General features: G+C 38.6%; 1 protein-coding gene across 4 annotated transcripts in view; it reads right to left on the bottom strand.

The window, feature by feature from the left end:
* The window catches only part of CDK14 (cyclin dependent kinase 14), a 548,800-nt gene that overhangs the window by 121,666 nt on the left and 404,854 nt on the right, over window positions 1-22,280 (bottom strand). For all 4 annotated transcript variants that reach the window (XM_035020525.1, XM_035020522.1, XM_035020524.1 and 1 more), the window contains 2 exons: window positions 21,834-21,897; window positions 454-502 (listed from right to left, as the gene is read on the bottom strand). In XM_035020525.1, coding sequence (XP_034876416.1) covers window positions 454-502; window positions 21,834-21,897 — 113 coding nt within the window. The remainder of the gene's footprint in view (window positions 1-453; window positions 503-21,833; window positions 21,898-22,280) is intronic.

The following is a 22,280-nucleotide window of genomic DNA, read 5'->3' as shown; positions in this document are numbered from 1 at the left end:
TTTCCAACAAGACTTAGTGGAACAACAGATAAACTGAAAAAATCTGAAAGATCAATTTTATCTAGCTCCGAGTTTGTCACTTGCATTATTTAGATCAGAATCAGTCATTACATTGTACTTAGATGCTATTTTGCTGTTGCAAAAATATTTCTTGGAATTTAGTTATGAGAAGATTAAGCACAATGAATTTTAGGAATTAGGATTCTGAAGCAACGCCACGTTGCTGTAGGAACCCAAACTCATATATAACAGCATCAGTTTAGGCTGATCACGGTGGCTGGCACGCAGTTAGGGCTTAACGACTATTTAATGGTTAAATGAATGGATGGATGGATACTTGGATAGGCAAATGAAAAATGTCAAGACAAACTTATCTGGAGAGTTTTAAGAACTGAGAGAGAGATTGAGAGAGAAGAGAAAGAGAGAGCAAGGACAAACTGTATAAAGACTTACTTATTCCATGCTTGCCTAAGGTTTTTAGAGCTGTACAGGGTAAAGCGTTCTGAAATAAAAGAGAAAAATGATAAACAATCTTTGTTTCAAATGTATACATTACAAGTATGTTTAAAAAAAAAACAACCCTCAACTTTTAAAAAGGTAGTGTTTGACTTAGCCATAGTTATGCCAGTTATGGGAAGTCTTCACCTTCAGATCGGGCAGTTACAAAGAATAAATAGGAAGATCTTAACATTTTAAATAATGAAGCCTTGTTTTCTTTTGTTACGGTGATTTATTTCATAATCCGGTTTCCCAGTAATTATTTCTTAGAATAACTAAGTTTTAATTGGGTCGAAAAAAGAAACACAAATTCCAAGCCTCCAAATTGTAAGTATGTTGAAGAACGTTGACACATCAGTGAAGTGAGAGTTGTTGCTTCCACTAAGTCCAATACAGTAATGCTGGTTCTCCTTTCTTACACTAGTTGGTATTTACATTTTCTTTCTTACATCTATTTGGTTTGGCTCAAAGCCAAACTACCAAAGTCCTATAATGTATATTTACATTTTTCACTGAATCATCATTATTATATTTTAAAAATTAAGATGTTTATTTTACCAAGTTAAACAATAAAGCAGCACAGAGCAGATATTAATAATCTCCTCTCCTGCTCCCTATTTTTGACTCCTGAAGATACAGCAATTGTTAATGGCTTGGGTATGTCTCTTTCCACATATTTCTTTATGTTTATAAATGCAAACCCATTCATATATACACATACAGATACTGTTTTAATTTTTAAAAATGGATTGTACCATGAACAGTCTCTGAAATTTTTTTAATATATAGCAGATCGTCCTTCAAAGCAAGAAAACAGATGTAACAATTGTTTTAAAGCTGTATAATATTCCATAGAATAGAAGTATCATAGGTATTTGACTATTCTCCTACTGGTGACAACGGAGGTAGTTTCCACTTCCTTTCCCCTTAAAAACAGTGCTTCAATACATATCCTCACACATCTATCTCTGTATACTAATGCTTTCATTTCTATTGGATAGATTTCTCCATATAGAACTGCTTGGTAAATGGTATGCACATTTTACATTTTAATAGATGCTGTCAGATTACTTTTCATTTTCCAGCAATGAAAAATAATGTCTCTTTATATTATACATCCCTGGAATGCAAGGACAGTTTAACATATGCAAATTAATAAATGTAATACGCCACATTAATAGAATAAAAAACAAAAGTCACATGATTATCTCAATAGATGCAGAAAAAGCATTTGACAAAATTCAACATCATTTGTAATAAAAACCCTTAACAAACTGGGTATAGAAGGAATGTACCCAACACAGGAAAGGGTATATATGACAAACCCACAGCTGATACCATACTCAATTATGAAAGGCAGAAGGCTTTTCCTCTAATGTCAGGAACAAGACAAGGATGCCCACTCTCAGCATTCCTATTCAACATGCTACTAAAAGTCTGAGCCTGAGCAATCAGGGAAAAAAAAAAAAAAAGAAGAAGAAAGAAAGAAAAAGAAATAAAAGGCATCTGAATTTGAAAGGAAGAGGTAAAACTGTCTCTGTTTGCAGATGACATGATTTTATATACAGAGTATCTTAAAGACTCCACCAAAATACTGTTAGCGCTAATAAATTCAGTCCAGCTGCAGAATACAAAATCAATATACATTAAGTCAGTTGTGTTTCTGTATGTTAACATTGAATTATGTGAAAAACAAACAAAGGAAAAATTCCATTTATAAAGCATCAGAAATAATGAAATGCCTAAGAATAAATTTAACCAAGGAGATAAAAGATCTGTACGCTGAAAATTATTAAGACACTGATGAAAGAAATTGAAGACACAAATAAATGGAAAAGAATCCTGTGTTCGTGGATTGGAAGAATTAATATGGTAAAATGTTCATACTACCCAACATCATCTATAGATCTAATACAATCCCTGTTGAGATTTCAATGGCAATTTCTGTATTTATAGAAGAACAAAACAATCCTAAAATGTGTATGGAACCATAAAAGACCCTGAATAGCCAAAGTAATCTTGAGAAAGAAGAGCAAAGCTACAGGCATTACACTTCCTGATTTCAAACTATCTTACAAAGCTATAGCAACCAGAACAGTATGGTACTAGCATAAAAACAAACACATAGACTAATAGAACATAATGGAAAGCCCAGAATTAAACTCATGCATGCATGATCAACTAATGTTTGATAAGGGAGCCAAAATACTCAATGGAGGAAAGATAATCTCTTCGATAAATGGTACTGGGAAAACTGAATATTCACATGCAAAAGAATGAAACTGGAACCCTATTTTAAACCATGCACAAAAATTAACTCAAAACAGATAAAGACTTAAATGTAAGACCTGAAAGCACAGACAAAAACAGAGGGAAAAAGCTTTTGACACTGGTCTTGGCAATGATTTTATGGATACAACACGCAAAGCACAAGCAATAAAAACAACAAATAAACAAGTGAGACCACAACAAACTAAAAGCTTCTGCACAGCAAAAGAAACCATCAACAAAATGAAAAGGCAACCTATGGAATGGGAGAAAAATATTTGCAAACCACATATCTGATAAGAGGTTAATATCCAAAATACATAAAGAACGCCTATAACTTAGTAGCAAAAAATCACATAATCTAACTGAGAAGTGGTCACAGGACCTGAATAGACATTCTCCCAAGGAAGATTTGCAACTGGCCAACAAGTACATGAAAAGGTGCTCAACGTCACTAATTGTCAGGGGAAGGCAGATCAAAACCACAGTGAGATGTCACCTCACACCTGTCAGAATGGCTGGCATCGAAAAGACGAGCTAACAAATGCTGGCAAGAATGTGGAGAAAGGGGGGTGTTTATACACTGTTGGCGGGAATGTAAACTGGTACAGCCACCACAAAAGACAGTAGGAAGGTTCCTCAAAACATTAAAAATACAACTACCATATGATCCAGCAATTCCATATCAGGGTATTTAATTTCTGAAGGAAATTAAACCACTAACTTGAAGAGATTTCTGCACCCTTATGTTCACCGCAACATTACTTACAAGATGTGGGAGCAACCGAAGTGTCTACTGATGGATGAAAAAAATGTAGTGTATACATGCAAAGGATAGTATTCAGCCGTAAAAAATAAGGAAATCCTGATATTTGCAACAACATGGAGGGAACTTGAGGGCATTATGCTAAGTGAAATAAGTCAAAGAAAGATAAATACTGTATGATCTCACTTAAATATACAATCTAAAAAACGCTGAACTCATAAAAGCAGAGAATAGATTGGTGGTTGCCAGAGGCAGAGGGTGGGGAGGTAGAGAAATGGATGAAAAGCAATCCAAGGATATAAATTTCCAGTTATAAAATGGATAAATTCTGGAGATGTAATGTAAAGCATAGAGATTTTAGTTAACAATATTGCACTGTGTATCTGAAAGTTGCTAATAAGAGAGTAGATCTTAAAAGTTCTCACCACGGACACACAAAAATTATAACTATGTGATGTGATGGATCTGTTAACTAAACTTACTGTGGTATAAACAGAGACATATATTAAATCACTATGTTGTACCCCTTAAACTTATACAATGTTATATGTCAATTCTATCCCAATAAAGGTGGGCAAAAAAGAGTGTTCTAGAAAAGTAAAACAAGGAGATATAATGTAGACTGACCAGTATGAGAGAGACACTTTAGATTAAGTGATGAGGGAAGGTGAGTTTCCAACAAAACAGTCAATCAATAAAATAAAGTTCCCATTGGAAATCTGGTTGGAGTTTCATTAAAATATCTACCTATCTGAAAAGAATGACAGAAAATCTTTGTACATAACAATATGGTGTGTCTTCCATTCAGAAAGGATTTGTGTGTATGTCCTCCAATAAAATTAAATGGCATCTTTTTCATATTGATCTTGATTCTTTTTAAAAATTTAATACTTAAAGGCTTAATTTTGCTTAATATTGGTTGGTGTCTTTTTTCAATGTTGTCTGCTTTTAATGACAAGCTTTTAAAGGAGAGAATCTAAATGATTGATACTGCTTTTGTTACGGTATATTTCCTGTGGAAGAATACCATTAGATAAGAACAAAAAGAAATTTAAGAACCTGCTCAACTTCCTATTTCTAAACACAGTTTATCCAAATAGAATGGAAATACTGTGCAATGATTCATTGGTTCAACTACTATTTATTGAGCAACTACTGTGTGCCAAGTGTCCTTCTCAGGGGCTGAGGCTATAGAAGGGAATCACACAAAAACCCTTCATGCAAGGAGAGAGCTCACATTCTCATGGGGATGTGCAAGGCTGGAGTGAGCCTGAAGGACAAGGTGGCTGGAGTAGACAGACAGCCCAGGGGAGAGAAGTGGAGGCTGAGACAGAGCAGGGGCACAAGGGCAGAAGACCAGCTCACACGGAGCCCCTATATCCTGTAACACACCATCCAGACATTTTTTAAGGACCACTCTGCCCTCTGTTTCGAGAATACACTCTCGGAAGCAAGGACGGAAGCAGGGAGACCAAGAAAAGTTTTTTACAACTGTACGGGAGGGAGATGATATACTTTGGGCTCTAAAAACAGTGTCTGTAGTGAAAAGGGGTCAGACAGTCTGCAGCTTGCTAAAAGGCAGAGCAACAGATTTATTGATGGATTGGATATAGGGTATGACAGAAAGGTAGGCATTAAGATGACAAACAGAGGATTTACTGATCTCTAATTTCCAAGTTCCAAAGATTGAGAATTTCATATTCAACTCAACTGTTACCCCCAAGAATACATGAATCTTTCCAGGATGATGCAGAAAGTACTGAAGATTTTCATGGAGTTTCAGAGTCATCATTCAAGCTGGGATAATTGTTAAAATATTTAAGAACCTGCCGGGCATGGGCTCTGACCAATCAGTGCAGAAACTAGTCATTATGCTCTAATGACATGGTCTGCCAAAGATCAGGCCCGGTTCCAAACAGCCACTGTTCTAAACCTACAGGTCAAAGTGCTCATCAACAATTAGGAATTAAAAGTCTCAAAAGAACATCTGATGTCTGAGTTTAGTCTCTACTAGACTGCATTATAAAGTCACAATGTAATTCAGGCGTAGAGCACAAATTTAAAGACATATTCTAGGTTTGAGAATTAGCTGACAAAGGGGGGAGAAATGGGAAGAACAGTTCTTTTTATAAAGGTCTTTAAAAAAATTATTATTATCTTAAGTCTGGTATTAAAAAAGCAAGAGACATTTTAAAAATTAATTACATCAAATGTTCTTGTAAAACAAATTTGATCTCTTTAACTTTGTACTCCCCACAAAGCAATTTTAATAATTTGTTATGATTTCAGGAGGAACAAGAATTCCATTACAGATAAAATTAATACAATCTTGCATTTACAAGTAAATTATTATTCTTGGCAATTAATGACTGCACATAAATATTAGTTCTAAGAATTGCCTCTATTTAGAGTTTGACAGGATATGCTAATAGAATTTTTTTTTCTAGAAACACAGTATGTCAGATTTAGCTGTGCATAAAAGAGCCCAAATTGAAACGCACCATATGTAAGTAGAAAAAATAAGGAAGAATGAAGAATGAGGTCTTCCTATGTTTACCTTCCATCCCTATTCACGTAAACTCTGAATTCTTTTAGCAAATGTTACCTGGGCACCTGCCGGGATGCCAGGAGCTGCACTGGACACGTAGAAACAGGTAAAAGTCCCGATTATAGTTCAGTGGCACAGAAATGTAAATACAGAATTACAAATACAGAGTGAAGGGTACTACAGTGTGGATACGGACACCTTTCCTCAGGAACCCAGAGGCAGAGCCACTAAGTGCATCTCTTTCTTTTCCAAATGAAGACAGGATAAACTCAAATATATGCCGCTAGCCCCAGTAAAACACAGGTGCTGCTCTCTTGTATCCAGCATCTTCCAGATCTTAACTGCCAAAGTACACAATTTCAAATGGAGGAGGCTCTACCTTTTTTTTTTTTTTTTTTGGCCAGGAATATGCATCACATTTATGACTCCATGAAAAAATTATATTTTAAAAAATGATTTCCATTACGAATAAAAGTGATGTTCCATTAGAACAAACACAATGTAATTAGGCACATAAGTTTGAAAAACAAAAAGGTGCTGGAATCCAGGGCTCAGAACCAGTAACAGGTATCTTTAATAAAATATTCAAGGGCCTATGAATAATTTTATCAGATTATTCAAGTTATTTGCATATGAGTGTTTTAGACTGTTCTGCTTTAGTTAAGTTTACTCTGTCAGTGACTACTTTAATGTCAGCTCTTTCCAATTATGTTTAAACTGGAAGTTTAGAATGTTGTGATGTAAGGCACTGGCTAAACTCCGAGCATAACTGAGGAGTGCAATTAATTTAAACCTGCAGGCTGGTTTTCACCTTCTCTTATTGCAGGGACATAGCAGAGGATGATCACACGCAGAGGGAGGCCAGGGAGGACTGCTCTCACGGAAGAAATCACTTGCTATGCCACGTGCTGGGGCGGGGGGGGCGGTGCGGAGTGGAGACAGAGAACTGGAAAGGTTTTCCCTCAGACCGCCATGCTTCTGTGCTGCGGGTCGTTGAAATTCCACGGGAAAACAAGTGGAGAACAATGGTATGCATTCCAGTTTCCCAGCTTAAAAGAGCTCAACTGCAATGGCTTGAGGCGTTAGGAAAGCAGACTTTAACCCACATCAAGAGAAAACCTAAACTGGAACGTACTCATTTGCTTATAGGTAGGAACTCTGTACACCAGGAAAGTAATTTCAATTTTTATCCCCCTCATTTCCTTCTCGCCAATTTTTTTTGGCTTGTATCTTCCGGGACACTGCTGTGTTTCTAAATTCAATAACAGGAAAACATATGAGTAAACAGTTACATCAATCAACCAATTAAAAACCCCAAGTATGTTCAAAGAACTTGAGAGGTGAAATCAGGATTTGTAAGCTAACGCTTTTCTTTCTTTTTTTGGGAGGGGTGGCAATAGAGGTGAGATCTTACAAAGTCTAAGACTTTAGTATATCTTTTGTAAACAGGTTTAATATCATCCAACGTAAATAATATCACGGAACAAGAATTTCATAAGTCAATATAAAAATGAGCATGTTCAAGATGCCACAGGAAATGTTAGATGTGCTTGATAATTAACTCCTCTCAACAATATATTCAAATATTCACAATTTAAAAATTTTAGGATTATTTTATATTTTAACAAATCCATTTACTCTTTCTTACTGAGCTTGTAAGAAAGTAGTAATAATTTCAGCAAAGAGCCGTGGCCATCCTATCACCTGGCAGAGGTGGTGAACCTGAGGCCTTTCTCAGGATTGTTTCAGGAAAGCCAAAAGGCACTGGTCCTTTAGAAGGTGAACAACGAACACACTTATGAATTATGCTGGTGAGATTTCAAACAATCACTTTTATTACTTGTTCAAAAGGCGCTGGTCCTTTAGAAGGTGAACAACGAACACACTTATGAATTATGCTGGTGAGATTTCAAACAATCACTTTTATTACTTGTTCATGTAACGTAAAATATCCTTAAATCCTTTAGGATTGGAGGCATGAGTATTCATTCATTCTCATTTATTCTACAAGTATTTATCGGGTGCCTACTGTTTGCCAGGCCCTGTTCTAGGCACTGTGGATCCACAGCAGTGCACAAAACATACATGGTCATAAGCAGCCTACAATAAATCATGGGACCAATACTAACGGGTCTTCAATAGAAGAAAACTATATTGACAAGTATGCGCAAGAATTTTCATGCAAACTTCACTTTCTCCTATTAGGAAAGCCAAGCCAGTGGTAAACATTTCAGTTGATAGTCTGATCGAGACAGAAAAGCTGGATTTAAACCATCTATAATTTTTACAACAGAAGTAAAGCAGAATTCCTGTACAGAAGAGGAGAGTTTACCCCAGATGGAGAGGGTCAAACTTGTTCCAAAATATGGGGATGTTAGCTATCTCACCTCCAAAAAAAGCAGAGCGACCTAAACAGGCATTTTAGAAATAATCCGTATATTCGCACAACTGCAATTCACAGCTTTAAGACCCTTGATAGCCCCAAAATACATAATGACTGTGATTTGGCACAGCTTGAATGTTATCAGCGAGAGGCTCTGACATGACACATTAATGTTGAACAGAACTGCACTGCCCTGACGCTGTCACCCAGATGGCCACCTCAAAATGCTCAGCGGCCACCTTCAGACATGCAAGCAGGAGACTGAAGCACCCTGATCTACGCTGGATGCAGCAAATCATCTTTTAATTCCCAGCAGTGGGCGTTTTAAAATGAGTAATCTCGGAGCAACTTCTAGAAACAAACGTTCTACTATTTCATTAAATATTTTTACTTCTGATGGCTTGGCTTTTCGGACATGTATACAACTGTGGCTTCGTGAGTGCACAGTCCCTAACGAGGTCTTCAAACTATCCAACCTAAAAGTCATGGAACGCTCCTCTTTCCCATGAGATGTTTTTCTGTAGGAAAGTTTAATCACAGGTATTCTTGCAAGTCTAAAGTGTACTGTTCACAAACCATAACGTATCTTTACAGTACCCAGAAAAGAAAGGAGAAGAAAGATTTTTGTGTCTCACTTTCCATGTGTCCCCACCCATCCCTCCATCTAGACCCCCCTAAGGGAGAAAGAGATCAGGAAGAGGGCGCTCAGTATCTTCACAGGCACTGTGAGCAATCAGGGAGTCTAACCACTTCATTTTACAGGAGTAAACTGAGGTTCGAAAGGTTGAGTCATCTGAGGCCACGATGCAGGCTAGTGGGACAGGCTGAACAAGAACTCTGCTCCCAGTCTACTGTTCCTTACCAAAGAGCTGAGATACCCAAGCCTCCTAATTGATATTTAGCAAACATTTTCTGTATATTAGTTTGCAAATATGCACTCACTTTAGTCCTCATGACAACACTATGGGGGATGGGCTACAGTCATCTCCATCTTACACATAGAGAAACTAAGATCGTGAGACACTGGGCACCTTGTCCATGTCACACAGCTCACATGTGGTAGAGCTGGGATTTGAACCCAGCCAGTCTGGAGGTGGAGTCCATGCTCTTCGCCACTACACCAGGAGACCCCTCTGTGGCTCCGCTGGAAGAGACTTGAAGTTTGACCTCAACAATGCACAAAGCCAGCAGCAACACAACAGATCACAAAGCTCCTTTAACCAGCAATATAAAACATGCACGCTTCCAACGAGATGACATTCTGGAAAAGGCAAAACCACAGAGACAGTAAAAAGATCGGTGGATGCCAGGGTTAGGGAGGAGGAAGGGAGGAGTGGGCAGAACACACAGGATTTCTCAGGGCTGTGAAATTATTCTGTATGATACTGTAATAGTGAATACATGTCATTATACATTTGTCCACATCCAAGAAGGTACCATGTTTACGAGGACTAAACTCTAATGTAAACTATGAACTCTGGGTTATAATGATGTGTCAATGTAGGTTTAGCAATTATGAAAGATGTCCCACTCTCGTGGGGCATGTTGATACCAGGGAGGCTAGGACTATGTGCACACACAGGGTGTGTATGTGCAATCTCTATACCTTCTGCTCAGTTTTGCTTTTAGAGCTAAAAGTGCTCTAAAAAATAGTCTTAAAAAAACATGCACACAAGCCACACTCTCCCCACTCCCAATGCACTTTCCACAGGCTGTCAGTGCCTTAACCTTTTGTCTAGGAGAACAATCTGTCTTGTGTTCATAGGAAATGCCAGACCATGTCTTCCCAGTTCTAGTAACCTTGGACATAATTAAAAAAAAAAAAAAACAAAACCTTTGGGTGCCTCAGTTGTCCTATATCACCTTGAAGGTGAACCCTGCAGAACCCAGACAAGATCAGCTGCAACCCAGCTCACCACACAGGCTCGAGCAATTAACAGATACTTGTCTGGGTTTGGCCTGACTTTGCGGTGGTTTGTTTCAAGCCCTATCACGGAGGAACTGACTGCTCCATGTGGTTCTGGCCCAGTGCTACCTTGTAGGGAGTTCCTCATGGATCTTCAGCTACATCCATCTTCCGGCCTACCTGCCCTCTTAGGAGGACCTCCTGAGGTAATTTACATGAAAGCATCTGGCAAACAGTCAAAAACTATACAACGCAAACAGCATCACCAACCAACTAGCACTTCAATTTTCAGTCATTATTCTGTGTTTCTAAGAATTTTCGAATGCTGAAAATTGTACACAAATTCTCAGATTATAAGCACTATTCTCTGGGTGCCTATAAAGTCCCAGGGACAGAGAAGAGAAAATCTCACCTTCATCCTATCCTTGGTTCAATCACTTAGTCATGAATCTCTCACAGTGGTGTGGAATTACTGCTCAGGATGGTTAATTATGCAAAGCTTAAGCCTGTGGGGGGGGTCCCACTCCTTCCCTGGGGACACAGTTAACTACTCAAGGTACTGGGGTCAAGACCCAACTTGAACGCAGGAATCCACTTGTCTTGTTTTAGATCTAAACTTCCAATTCCCTGTCCCCCTTCCTAAGATCTTGATTTTTAAAGTTTTTGGAAATATGTTTGAAAGTTCAGGGTCAGGAGACATGGAGAACCTTTTGCAATGCACAGATTTCTAGTTATACATTTGCTGGCACTTACTGTGTGCAGGATATATAAAACATCACATTATAAGTGAAAGAAAGCAATAACAACTGTATGGCTGGTTTATGGTACTGTGAATGGTATATAACAACTCAAGCATGCCATTTTTAAAGAGTTGATGATTCTTTCAGTACCTTGGAAGTTATCCATGTCTTTGTTTTATTCTGTTCTCACTCTTAGGCTGAATTTCTGATTCTTTTCTTAGACATGATTTTAACCAAATCACATGCACTGGACAGTATACAAGTATTTTAGTTCTTTTCGGGGGGGGGGGGGCAGTAGGATTATTGAAGAGACGGGGATATTTTTATTTGGTGACTGGCATGCCATATCAACCTTGGTGAAATGAGGTGTAGATAATGCCCCAACTGAATTTTTACAAAATTCCAAGAGTGAAGAGTAATGAAACCAGCCTACTTAGGATTTTGTTCTGTTTTGATTAAGTTTGCAGTCAGAAGAACTTCATTCTTCCTTAAAATTGTAATCTTACTACATTTTCTCTGGCATTTTCTAGACACTCTGCTAGTCTCCGTCATTACTGATGCCCTCTAGTGAAAGTACATGGGAAATTCTTCAAGCAGATACAGAGAAAATCAGTACAGAGTCCCCACTTTGCAATGCAATGGGTTTCTGCAATTCATAAAGATATTCCCTCCCACAGGTCTGCCTACTGGGGAGGAACAGAATTATTATTTTACGGTGTTGAGTGATTACCAAACTTTTTGGCTGTTTTTTTTTAAGATTTTATTAATTTATTTAGAGTGCACACAGTGGGGGAGGGGCAGAGGGAGACAGAATCTCAAGCTCTGCGCTGAGCGTGGAGCTGGACGAGGGGCTCGATCTCACGATCCAGCCAAAATTAAGAGTCGGATGCTTAACTAACTAAGCCACCCAGGAGCCCCTATTTTTATTTTATTTTATAGCACTGGCCACTTCTATGACTTATTTCATATCAGATCCTTGGTCAGCTCTGTCCCCCAAGTCTATGGCATCTCTGCTAACTGGTGTGACAATAATTTCCCCCAAGTCCAGACTTGCCATTATAGACCCTTTTCAACGCAGAGCTGTAGACAGAAACTCCCAGTCAAGAAGACTTCACACTTGAGGTGAAAGCCTCTTTCCATCTCTGCCATTGGTCCATGACTTTTTGTAGCCAGCGGGTCCTTCTGAAAACATAAAACATCAATTTCCTTCCTTGATCAAAAACCTTCCCTGCTCAATGATTCTTCTCGAATTTCAAATAAAATCCTAACTGCTCACCTTGGCCTTCCAGAACCCACCCCTCTGAATCACCTGCGGCTCTTTGTGGTCACACTATTTCAGCCACACCGCCCTGTAATCTGTCTCCTGTTTCTCCTTGAGCACATAAGCTCCACGTGGAAAGAGGTTTGTCTGCTTTACTCACGACTGTGTCTTCAGCACCTACAATGCTGCCTGGTACCTAGTGGAGCCCTCAGTGAGAATCCGAGCCATGAGAGTATGTGAATCACGTTACTGCGGACTGAATGTGGCCTCTCCATGTTGGCATGCTCTCTCCTGCTCACAGCTCCCAGCATGACCGCCTCAATCAGAGAGTGCGAAAGTGAAGGCACTGTGCCCTTCCTCTTACATTTAACCTTTGCTAAAGCTTCCTCTGCTCTGTAAAGTTTACCTCATTCATAAATTTACTGATTAACTGGCTTTTTCACTATCTGACCAGAGTGGCATTTATTGATGGGAGGAGGAACCACAGAGTCAGAGAAGGTAGTGGTTGATGGTGGGTGGAAAGAGTCTAAATGTCCCAAGCCTTGGGTCAGGCAGACCCACAGTTTTTAGCAATAAAATCTGAGATAAGAGTGAGATATTTGCAAAATATTTTTTAAAGTCCATTTTTATAATCGTCACATAGTTACACCCTTGTATATCCAGATGTAACCCATGATCATTACAGTTGCTAACAATTAAAAAAAAAAGACATAAAAAACAATTCTTGAGATAAAGCATAAAGGGCGAGTGGGAAAGGAAATACCAGGCAGAGGACACTATAAATGGTCCAAAATATTATTTTGTAGTTACATGCCCTTAGCAGTTTAAAAGCACTTTTATATCAATTATACAGCTAGCTCAAAATCTTCTTAAAAATAGGTAGAATATAAGTGATTACAAAGCAATAAAGAGAATGTAAAAAATAGATTATCTCATTTAAATTCCACAGGACTTTTTGAGCTGGGTGGAGACATAAGATTCTTCTAGAAGAGCAAGGAAGAGCTCTCTGCACATCCACAAGGGTCCCCTGACTGAAGGTGTGGTCTCTACAAGGCACCATCTTGGCATGAAGATGTCCTCCTTTCAGCCTTCCTGCACTGAATCTCCCACACAATTTCTGCTGCTTCCACAGCTTTTCTACCACCTTCTTAATGACCAGGGGAAAAGCCAAGAGTGTGAATCAAGGCTAAGGGTCCAACCTTCCTTAGGGCTGCAAATCATGAAACTGGGTAATTCCCATAATATGTACTAAGGACCACACATCTGAAGGTAAACATCTACAGGGGGCATTTTGGAGCTCATAATTTATTGGAAGCACGGGGTTAAAGGGGTGGAGGGGGTACTAGTATCTGCAAGAAGGTATAGATCTTTTCCAAGATGCTGCAAGGCAGAGCTGAGGAGAGCCTGACAATTCTCCCTCCTGCCCCTATGTTTGCAGTTAGGGAAACCCATCTGAAGGCAGGCACAGGCATGGGTGAGAATACCAGGCTAGGGACTGTGAGACCTGGGATTGAGTTTTGGCTCTGCTACATCCTTGAGAGAGCGCCTTTCTTGTCTGTAAAATGGGACAACAGTTTTAGAGCGACAAAGTTATAACAACTCAGGGTTATTCTAAATACCAATTGAGGTAATATGTTAAAGTGCTTTGTAAATAATAAAACATAACATAAAATGTAAGGTGTTATCACCATAGCATCCTATTTCTGAAATAATTTACACCTTCCTTCCGGAATTAAGTCTGGATCTAGGTTCTGGGCCTCAGGCAGACCTGTGGAACAGGCAGCATTTGAGGAGAAGTTCTTCACCTCATTACAAAACCTTAGTACAAGTAAGTCCATATTTATCTATCTATATTTTATTTTATATTTTTAAACTTAAATTTCTTTTTTATTATTCTGGTGTTCTGCACATACTCTTTTTTCCTTTCTTTAAAAAAATTATTAAAGTATAATTAGGGGTGCCTGGGTGGCTCAGTCATTAAGTGTCTGCCTTCGGCTCAGGTCATGATCCCAGGGTCCTGGGATCGAGCACCGACTCAGGCTCCCTGCTCAGCTGGGAGTCTATTTCTCCCTCTCTCACTCCCCCTGCTTGTGTTCCCTCTCTCGGTGTGTCTCTCTCTGTCAAATAAATAAAATCTTTTAAAAAAACAAAACAAAAAAAATTATTTAAATATAGTTGATGCACAATGTTATCTTAGTTTCAGGTGGACAACAAAATTCAACATCTCTATACATTAATGGTATGCTCACCACAAGCGTGGTGACCATCTGTCCCCAAACAATTCTACTACAATACAATTGACTATAGTCCCTATTGTACCTTTGATCCCCCTGACTTACTCATTCCATAACTAGAAGCCTGTATCTCCCTCTCCCCTTCTCCCATTTTGCCCACCACCCTGCACCATCCCTCTGGCAACCATCAGTCTGCTCTCTGTATTTATGGGTCTGCTTCTGCTTTTTATTTATTTTTTCAAGTGTTTACTTAAATTCCAGTTAGTTAACATACAGTGTAATATTAGTTTCGGGTGTAGAATTTAGTGATCTATCACTTCCATACAACACCCATCACCCATTTAACCCGTCCCCTGCCTACTGCCTGTCTGGTCAGGCTCCACATTTAAGTGAAATCATATGGTATTTGTCTTTCTCTGTTTGGAACTAAGTCCATATTTAAATGTTGTCTTCAAGGTCAATGTGTCTGTGGGCTTAGTTTTGGGCATAAAATGTTTAAAATACTACCATTCTACAATTTGCCTCCAATGGAAAACTTTTATTTCACTTCGTTCGTTGAAAAACATTCTATTTTCATCAAATCTTCCTTAATCAAACAGCCTCTTGTATTAGATAACTTTCTCTTAGGAATACTATAATCACTTTAGAAATGCTCTGTTCTCTTGCTTGATTTGGTAACCCAGATTTATTTTAGACTAAATTTTATTACTTTTAATTGCTTCTGGTCTAGCAACATTTTTTTCTTCCTGAAAGTGCCTTTCTTTTTTAAACTCCTGAATGATAATCTACCATTAAAGGAATGCTGTTGAATGCCCCCTTTTTGTTGGAAGTACTTAAGAGGTGAATAAAAGTATCATACATGGAGTCTACATGTTATCTTGAGGACAAACTACATTTATTTGTTTATTTATTTATGAGAGGGAGAGAGTATAGAGTGGGGATGGGCAGAGGCAGAGAGAGAATCTTAAGCAGGCTCCATACCCAGCATGAAGCCCGACATGGGACATGATCTCACGACCCTAAGATCAAGACCCTGAGATCACCACCTGAGCGGAAATCAAGAGTCTGATGCTTAACCAACTGAGCCACCTAGGCACCCTGAGGCCAAACTACTTAATACAAAGTGATATTTGTGGTTCTCTGTAGTTCACTAGATACAGAGATCAGATCCTCTCTAGTTTTCTGTTATTTTCTTTATAGACTAACAGTCAATAAAATGCTCACTGGAAAAAGGTCAGTGAGAAATCGCGATACAGTAATCATGCTCAGGTCCAACAGCATGATCTTTCATGATGTATGCTGGAAAAAAAGAGCACTGAATGGAAACCCACCTCTGACACTAACTTTGGAGAAACCCCTTAACATCTCTGCCCTCGGGTTCCTAACCTGACAAAGGAGAGAGCAGGACTAGGTACCCCCTGAAGCTTCTTCCTGCTTTAATGTTCAATTTGCTTAGTTACAGCACAACCAAAACAGTGTTTCCGCTCCCAGCCCCAAGGGTTTTCCTCGACGGGAGGAAATTTCAGTCTTCTTGGCATCCTCAGTCACCTGCCCCGATTCTACCAGCCTGGAGAGCCTCCAATGTCTACCTATGTTCTATCCTGATTTAGGAATGACCACAATTCTGCAAAGCCCAAACAACATATCAAATGTGTATGCAAGATGTGTTTTTTAGAAAATATTAATGCTAAGTCTGTCTTATATAACAAAGAATTTCAAGTATCACTTCACCGGGGACACAGAAGCCGTGTTGCCTCTGTCGATGTAAAGTAGCTGTGGGCGAAGCAGGCAGGAGAAAGTGATGCTGGGATTCACATGCAGAAGGCTCTTACTATCTCAGAGGGAAACTGAGGCACCGAGCATTACGCAGAAGTGTCCTGTTACTGAGTAACTATGAAACAAGTGAAAGGAAAATTGTTTTAATTTTACAGTGGACTTTTACTTTTTGTTAGGGAACAGGGCTTGTCCTGTGATGAATCTGATCAGAGGTGACAGAATTACTGAAGCGCTAAGAATAACCTCTCACCTCTGAGGCTGGCCCACAGCAAGCGTCCTGAGCCTGGTGATAAAAGGAGATGCTCTGATATAAGAGAGGGGTTGGGGGGAGAGGCAGGAGGAGGTGGAAGAAAGAGAAACCGGGGTGGGGGGAGGCCATATACCACAAAACCCCAAGGGTGAAGGAAAAGAAACGGGAAAGCAATCAGGTTCAAAAAACCAGACCCACTTCCCATTACCTTAAAGAGAAATTCAAACAGAAGAAAATGATGCAAAAGCAGCACCTCCTACAGTTAGACTCCTTATTCTATGTGACACACACACATGTATGTGTATGTGTGTGTTACATATATTTATTTTACGCGGCGGCGGCCTGTCTCAGCTGCCTGGTCGTTATGGGAGTAAGCGAATTCCCACAGAAGGTTAAGGAATGAGGTTAAGAAATCTGGTGTCAGCATAAATGTAAGAGCAAAAGAGGATACAGACTAAATAGTAAAGACTAAGACCCAGTTGTTATCTAGTTCTTTTAATTTTTTGGCAATCGTTTTAAAAATGTTTCTCTAGTTTTGCTCTACTTTCCAAGGGAAGGTCAGGTTAAGTTCTCTGTTAAAACAGAGAAGTTGAGAAGGTAAAGTCATTTTATTCATGACTCATTTCATCATCTCTCTCCTGGACTCCTGTCCCAGTCTCTGAGCGGGTCTCTCTGCCTGGGCCTGGGCCCCCCATTCTCAGCACAAGAGACAGAGTAATCTTAGTAAAATGCAACCCAGATCGTGTGCCACCTTGTTCAAAATCTTCCAGTACTTTCTGTCTGGTTCAGAGTAAAAGATGAAGGACTCCTGCTGGCACAGTGCCTGTCACCTCTGACCTGATTTTAAACCCTCCTCTTCCCACTGTAGGGCCTTTGTATTTGCGGTTCTCTCTGGAAATTCTGCAAATAACTTCACGGCTCGCTCTCTCTCTCTCTCTCTCTCATGTCCTTGAATCAAATGTCATCTTTTCAGTGAGATCTTCCTTGATTACATTTACAATTTAAAACTGTGAAGTGCCCCCTTCCCTGGCATTTCCTGATCACATTTCTTGCTCTGTTTTCCTCCAGAGTACTCATCACCACCTAATATACTATATATATTTTATGTATTATAGGTCTCTCCTACCTATCAGGGATCTTGTGTGTTTTGTTCACAGCAACATCCCCACTTCCTATCCACACAAATGGTGCTCAATAAATATTGTTGAATTAATAAATACACTGGACTTATTCTATAGAAATTAACTATAAGGATAAGTTAATTTAAAAAAACAACTAAAAAGACCTTGTAGGTAATTAGATTACAGTATGTTAAAACCAAGAGACTTAGCTTTTTAGCTTTATTCATTACCTAGATCATAGCTATAAGATAATCCATTTGAAAACAGTTTTCCCTTCAAAGGTACATATATGTAGATTTATACATAGATCTCTAATAACAACTGATCTTTTAAAAAATATAAACTGTATTGTTCTCAAGCACCATAGCTTTTTTTTTCTTAGGGCAAAATTTATTCAGTTAAGCAACAAAAGTAAGATATGAGAGTGAGGATTATTTTCAAAATTGCTTTCTTCAACGTATAAAGAACTGTAGAAATTGATAAGAAAATGACACATAACTCAACTATAAACTGGCAAAAGATATTAACTGTTCCCAGAAAAGGAAATGAAAGTGATCTTGAAACACAAAAAGATGCTCAACCTCATCATAAAAAGGAGCATGAAATTAAAAACTGTGTTGAGATTCCTTTTGTCACCTAACAGATTGGCAAAGTCTGAAAGTTTGGCTGTAGCCTGTGGAGTGGAGAAGCAACATTCTCATGTGTTTGCTGGTAACACAGCCAATGGGCGCCATCCCTTTGGACAATCTGACAGAGTGTTCAAAGTTATAATTGTATATATTTGTTGATTCTTTAATCCTACTTCTGGTAATTTATCCATCACATATACCTGCATACATGTGACATGTATATATGTGTACAGGGTTAGGATATTTATAATAGCAAAAGTCTGGAAACAACCCAAATGCCCATAAGGAGGGAATAGCTTAAATCCATACAATGGAAAACAATGCAGCTATAAGCCCCACTGGCCTCCTCTACATAGTGATATGAGAAGACCCACAGGATGCATTAATGAGACAAGCAAGATCCAGAATTGTGTTTAATACTGGAAATATAAAGTATATATATTCATAATTTCCCACAATTACATAAAGGAAAGAAACATAAGAAACTAATAAAATGGGGGGGTGGGGGGGCAGTGGTTCTGAGGAAGTGGGAAGATGGCAGACAGGTTTGGGGAAGTTTTGCACCATGCTCCTTTTTCATATTGTTTGATATCTTGAATTGCTTAAATTTATTAGCTATTAAAAAATTAAGCAAAGTACGTATGATCTAGCAATCATACTCCTTGGTACTTGCCCAAAGGAGTTGGAAGCTGAGGTCCACACAAAAACCTGCCCACAAGTGTTTATAGCAACTTTATTCATAGCTGCCAAAACTTAAAACAATCAAGATGTCCCTCAGGAGGTGAATGGATAAACTGTAATATACCGTAATAGTGAAATATTTAGCATTAAGAAGAAAGCAGCTATCAAGCCATGAGGAAACATGAAGGCAACTTAAGTCCATATTACTAAGTGAAAGAAGTCAATCTGAAAAGGCAACACCCTGTAGGTTCCAACTTTATGACATTCTGGAAAAGGCAAAACCATGGAGACAATAAAAAAAAAGGGGGAGTTGCCAGGGGTTGGGTGGGGGAGAGAAGAATGACAGGCAGAGCACAGGAGATCTTTTAGGGCAGTGAAACTACTCTGTAGGACACTATAATGGTGCATACATGCCATTACGCATTTGTCCAAACCCAAAGAACATACACCACCAAGAGCGAACCCTCACGTATACGATGAACTATGGATGATGATGCTGCATCAATTTAGGTTCATGAAACTGTGACAGATGTATCACTGCAGTGGGAGATGTTGATAACGGGGAGGCTGTGCATGTGTTGGGGCAGGGGTATAGGAGAAATCTCTGTACCTTCTGCTCAGTTTTGCTATGAGGCTAAAACTGCTCTAAAAAAGGAACTCTATTAAACAAAACAAAACAAAGTATGTCCTTAAGGTTCAGATTCTCTTACTTTCCCTCAGACTTTCTAAGGCACCCTTTGGGGGTAGAATAAGGAGGTGCAGAGTGGGAGTGGGACAGGCAGACCCTAGCACTGCTGTTTTTCTCATTTGGGAATGAGTATCTTCTCCCCCTGGAGGATGAGGTTCAGGAGGTCCGAGGTGAGGACTCCCCTGATGATCTGATTAAGTGCTGCATGAAAGGACTCAGATTTGCTTCCTTTGCCTCAGTCTATTACCTTGTCTCCCCTTGGCACCTCTCAAGCTAACTCAAAAAACATTTATCATGTCTACTCTTACCTACAAGCCCCAAGCTTTGTCTGGAATATCTTTCTTGTTTGTCAGCACCCACGCCGTTCACCATCTAAACACATCATTCTTCTGGTCCCCTGTTACCTTCTATGTATTAAGTGTCTGTACTGGTACTTATACATAATAGTAAGTAACTTACACATACATGGCCTAATTTATATATGTCTATCCCGGAAAAGTCACATAAATAATGTCTGTTTTAGTTCAGAGCAACAAATATTTATTGAACACCAAAATATGAACTATGCACAGTCCCTGATCTCATGAAGTTCCCCATCTATTAGCTTGACTTGCACTACATCAGAGGACTTTGCAGAACACATTTAATAAATGCTTTTGTATATTGTTGATGGAGATTAATTCTGTTCACACCAGAATAAACATATGACTCCATCTTTTCTGGCACAGAACCTTGGGAGGCCAAACGACTGTCTTAATTACTCCTCTCTGCATCTAACTTTATTTATTCAAAATCTTCTCGTAGTCTCCTCTATTTTATTTTCCTAGGACTGAAGATTTTAGATACTAACATGGGGAAGCTAACCTTTCGCAGCCCACATTTGGAACATCTACAAAGAGCTGTGTTCCCAGACTCCATTAGGAAAAGCTGGAGCAATTAGAGGGCGCTTCTTGCTTGGTTAAAAAAAAGAAAAAAAATCCATCTTAATTTGTTAAGTTTCTATAGTCTTTCAGAACATAGAAGTTACTTAAAAATTTCAGTAAAAGTACAAAGAGTCCTTGGGGCAAGCCAAGAGGACAAAAGAATTCTCACTCTCAGAAGAAAAATACTGAGAATAAAAATAGTTTCCCAACTCAGTCATTCTTTGGGATTGGTAATTTATTCCTGATGGTGCCCCAAAAGAGGGGAAGAGGAACAAGAGAATAAACTTGGCTCCCATAACAGAAATTATTCATAGCTCTTTTCCCTCATAAAATAATGGGCTATTAGATCTTCCATAAAATCCCTTTCAGTAATTTTATGGTGGGTCCACACTTTATAATCCATGTTTTGTAACAGAGTAAAAAAAAAACAACCACGAGAGATTTATTTTACAATAATTCATTCCATTGATTTTTATTAAATTTCCAATTCCAAACCTTTCATCTCTCCTATAAAAATTAAATTACCACATTTAAGATCCTTTTTCTAAGTGTAATTATTAAAACTGAAAGTTTCTTGATTGCCATCTACTGGCGAAGGAAAAAGTGACAACTTATTTTAAAAAGTCTGCATTTTCTCTCAGATTTCCCAGTTTAGAGGTTTTAATATTTTACATTAAAAAAGATGGCATGCTGTACGACAGACATGCAGGACATTTTATATGTTTAAACTCAAACTAATGGACTATATATATCACTAGCTTTAAAAAAAATCAAAATGTAAAGTTTTCATTTTTACAATGTAATACTTTTCCTAGTATTGTTTCAAAGAAGTCACACAGATAGACCATAGTATCCTAATTTAAATTTTGTTTTATAGACATGGATGCCAGTCTAACCGATGATGATACTAAGGTTACGTTATTAGCCAGTCAACTCAAATGAGATACATATGGTGAAAACCTCTCATAAGGAATGTCATTAATTCTATCTTTACAGACAAATACATTGTAAAAACAAAGGACAACTCCGCTAATAGGTAGAATATACAAGAGCAAGTAACCAGAATTTTTCAAGGTATAATACAGAAGCCTGAGGGGGAAAATGTATATATTCACTCTGTATATAGGAAGCACTTAGTCATTTGTAATTAATGAAACATACCTGGCTTAAAATGTGGTAAAGAATGAACTCCAGGCCACGTGTCCTCATTTGGCGTTCCAAGAACCTAGTGGAGAGCAGGAAATTGTGGAAACAGACTTATTATTTCCAAAGCACTCAAAATTCTCCAGTGTAGAAAACAGTACACTGCATATGATGAAACTCTGGATTTTTTTTTTCCATGATCGTGTGCCAGGGATTTTATTTCAGCAAAAACAAACCCCAAACTAAAAGCTAAAGAGCCACCCAAGATGAATGTCTGAGTTTTAACACATGCAGCTGAATGCAGGCAGTGAAATCTGCTGCATTTTGTCAACTCCAAACTTTATAAGTAGGCTTAGGATGCCAGCGATAAGCTGTCATTTCCATGGAACTGAATCAAGCATGTGTGTGTCCCTCATGATTCTTGCATGAGCTTTTGTCCTTTACTCCAGCATCAGATGTCTCATC

Source organism: Mirounga leonina, unplaced genomic scaffold (assembly GCF_011800145.1).
Source record: "Mirounga leonina isolate KUSES-001 unplaced genomic scaffold, KU_Mleo_1.0 Mir_174, whole genome shotgun sequence".
Lineage (NCBI taxonomy): Eukaryota > Metazoa > Chordata > Mammalia > Carnivora > Phocidae > Mirounga > Mirounga leonina.
Note: the sequence above shows the minus strand (reverse complement) of the source record. Positions and strands in the feature narration are given on the sequence as shown.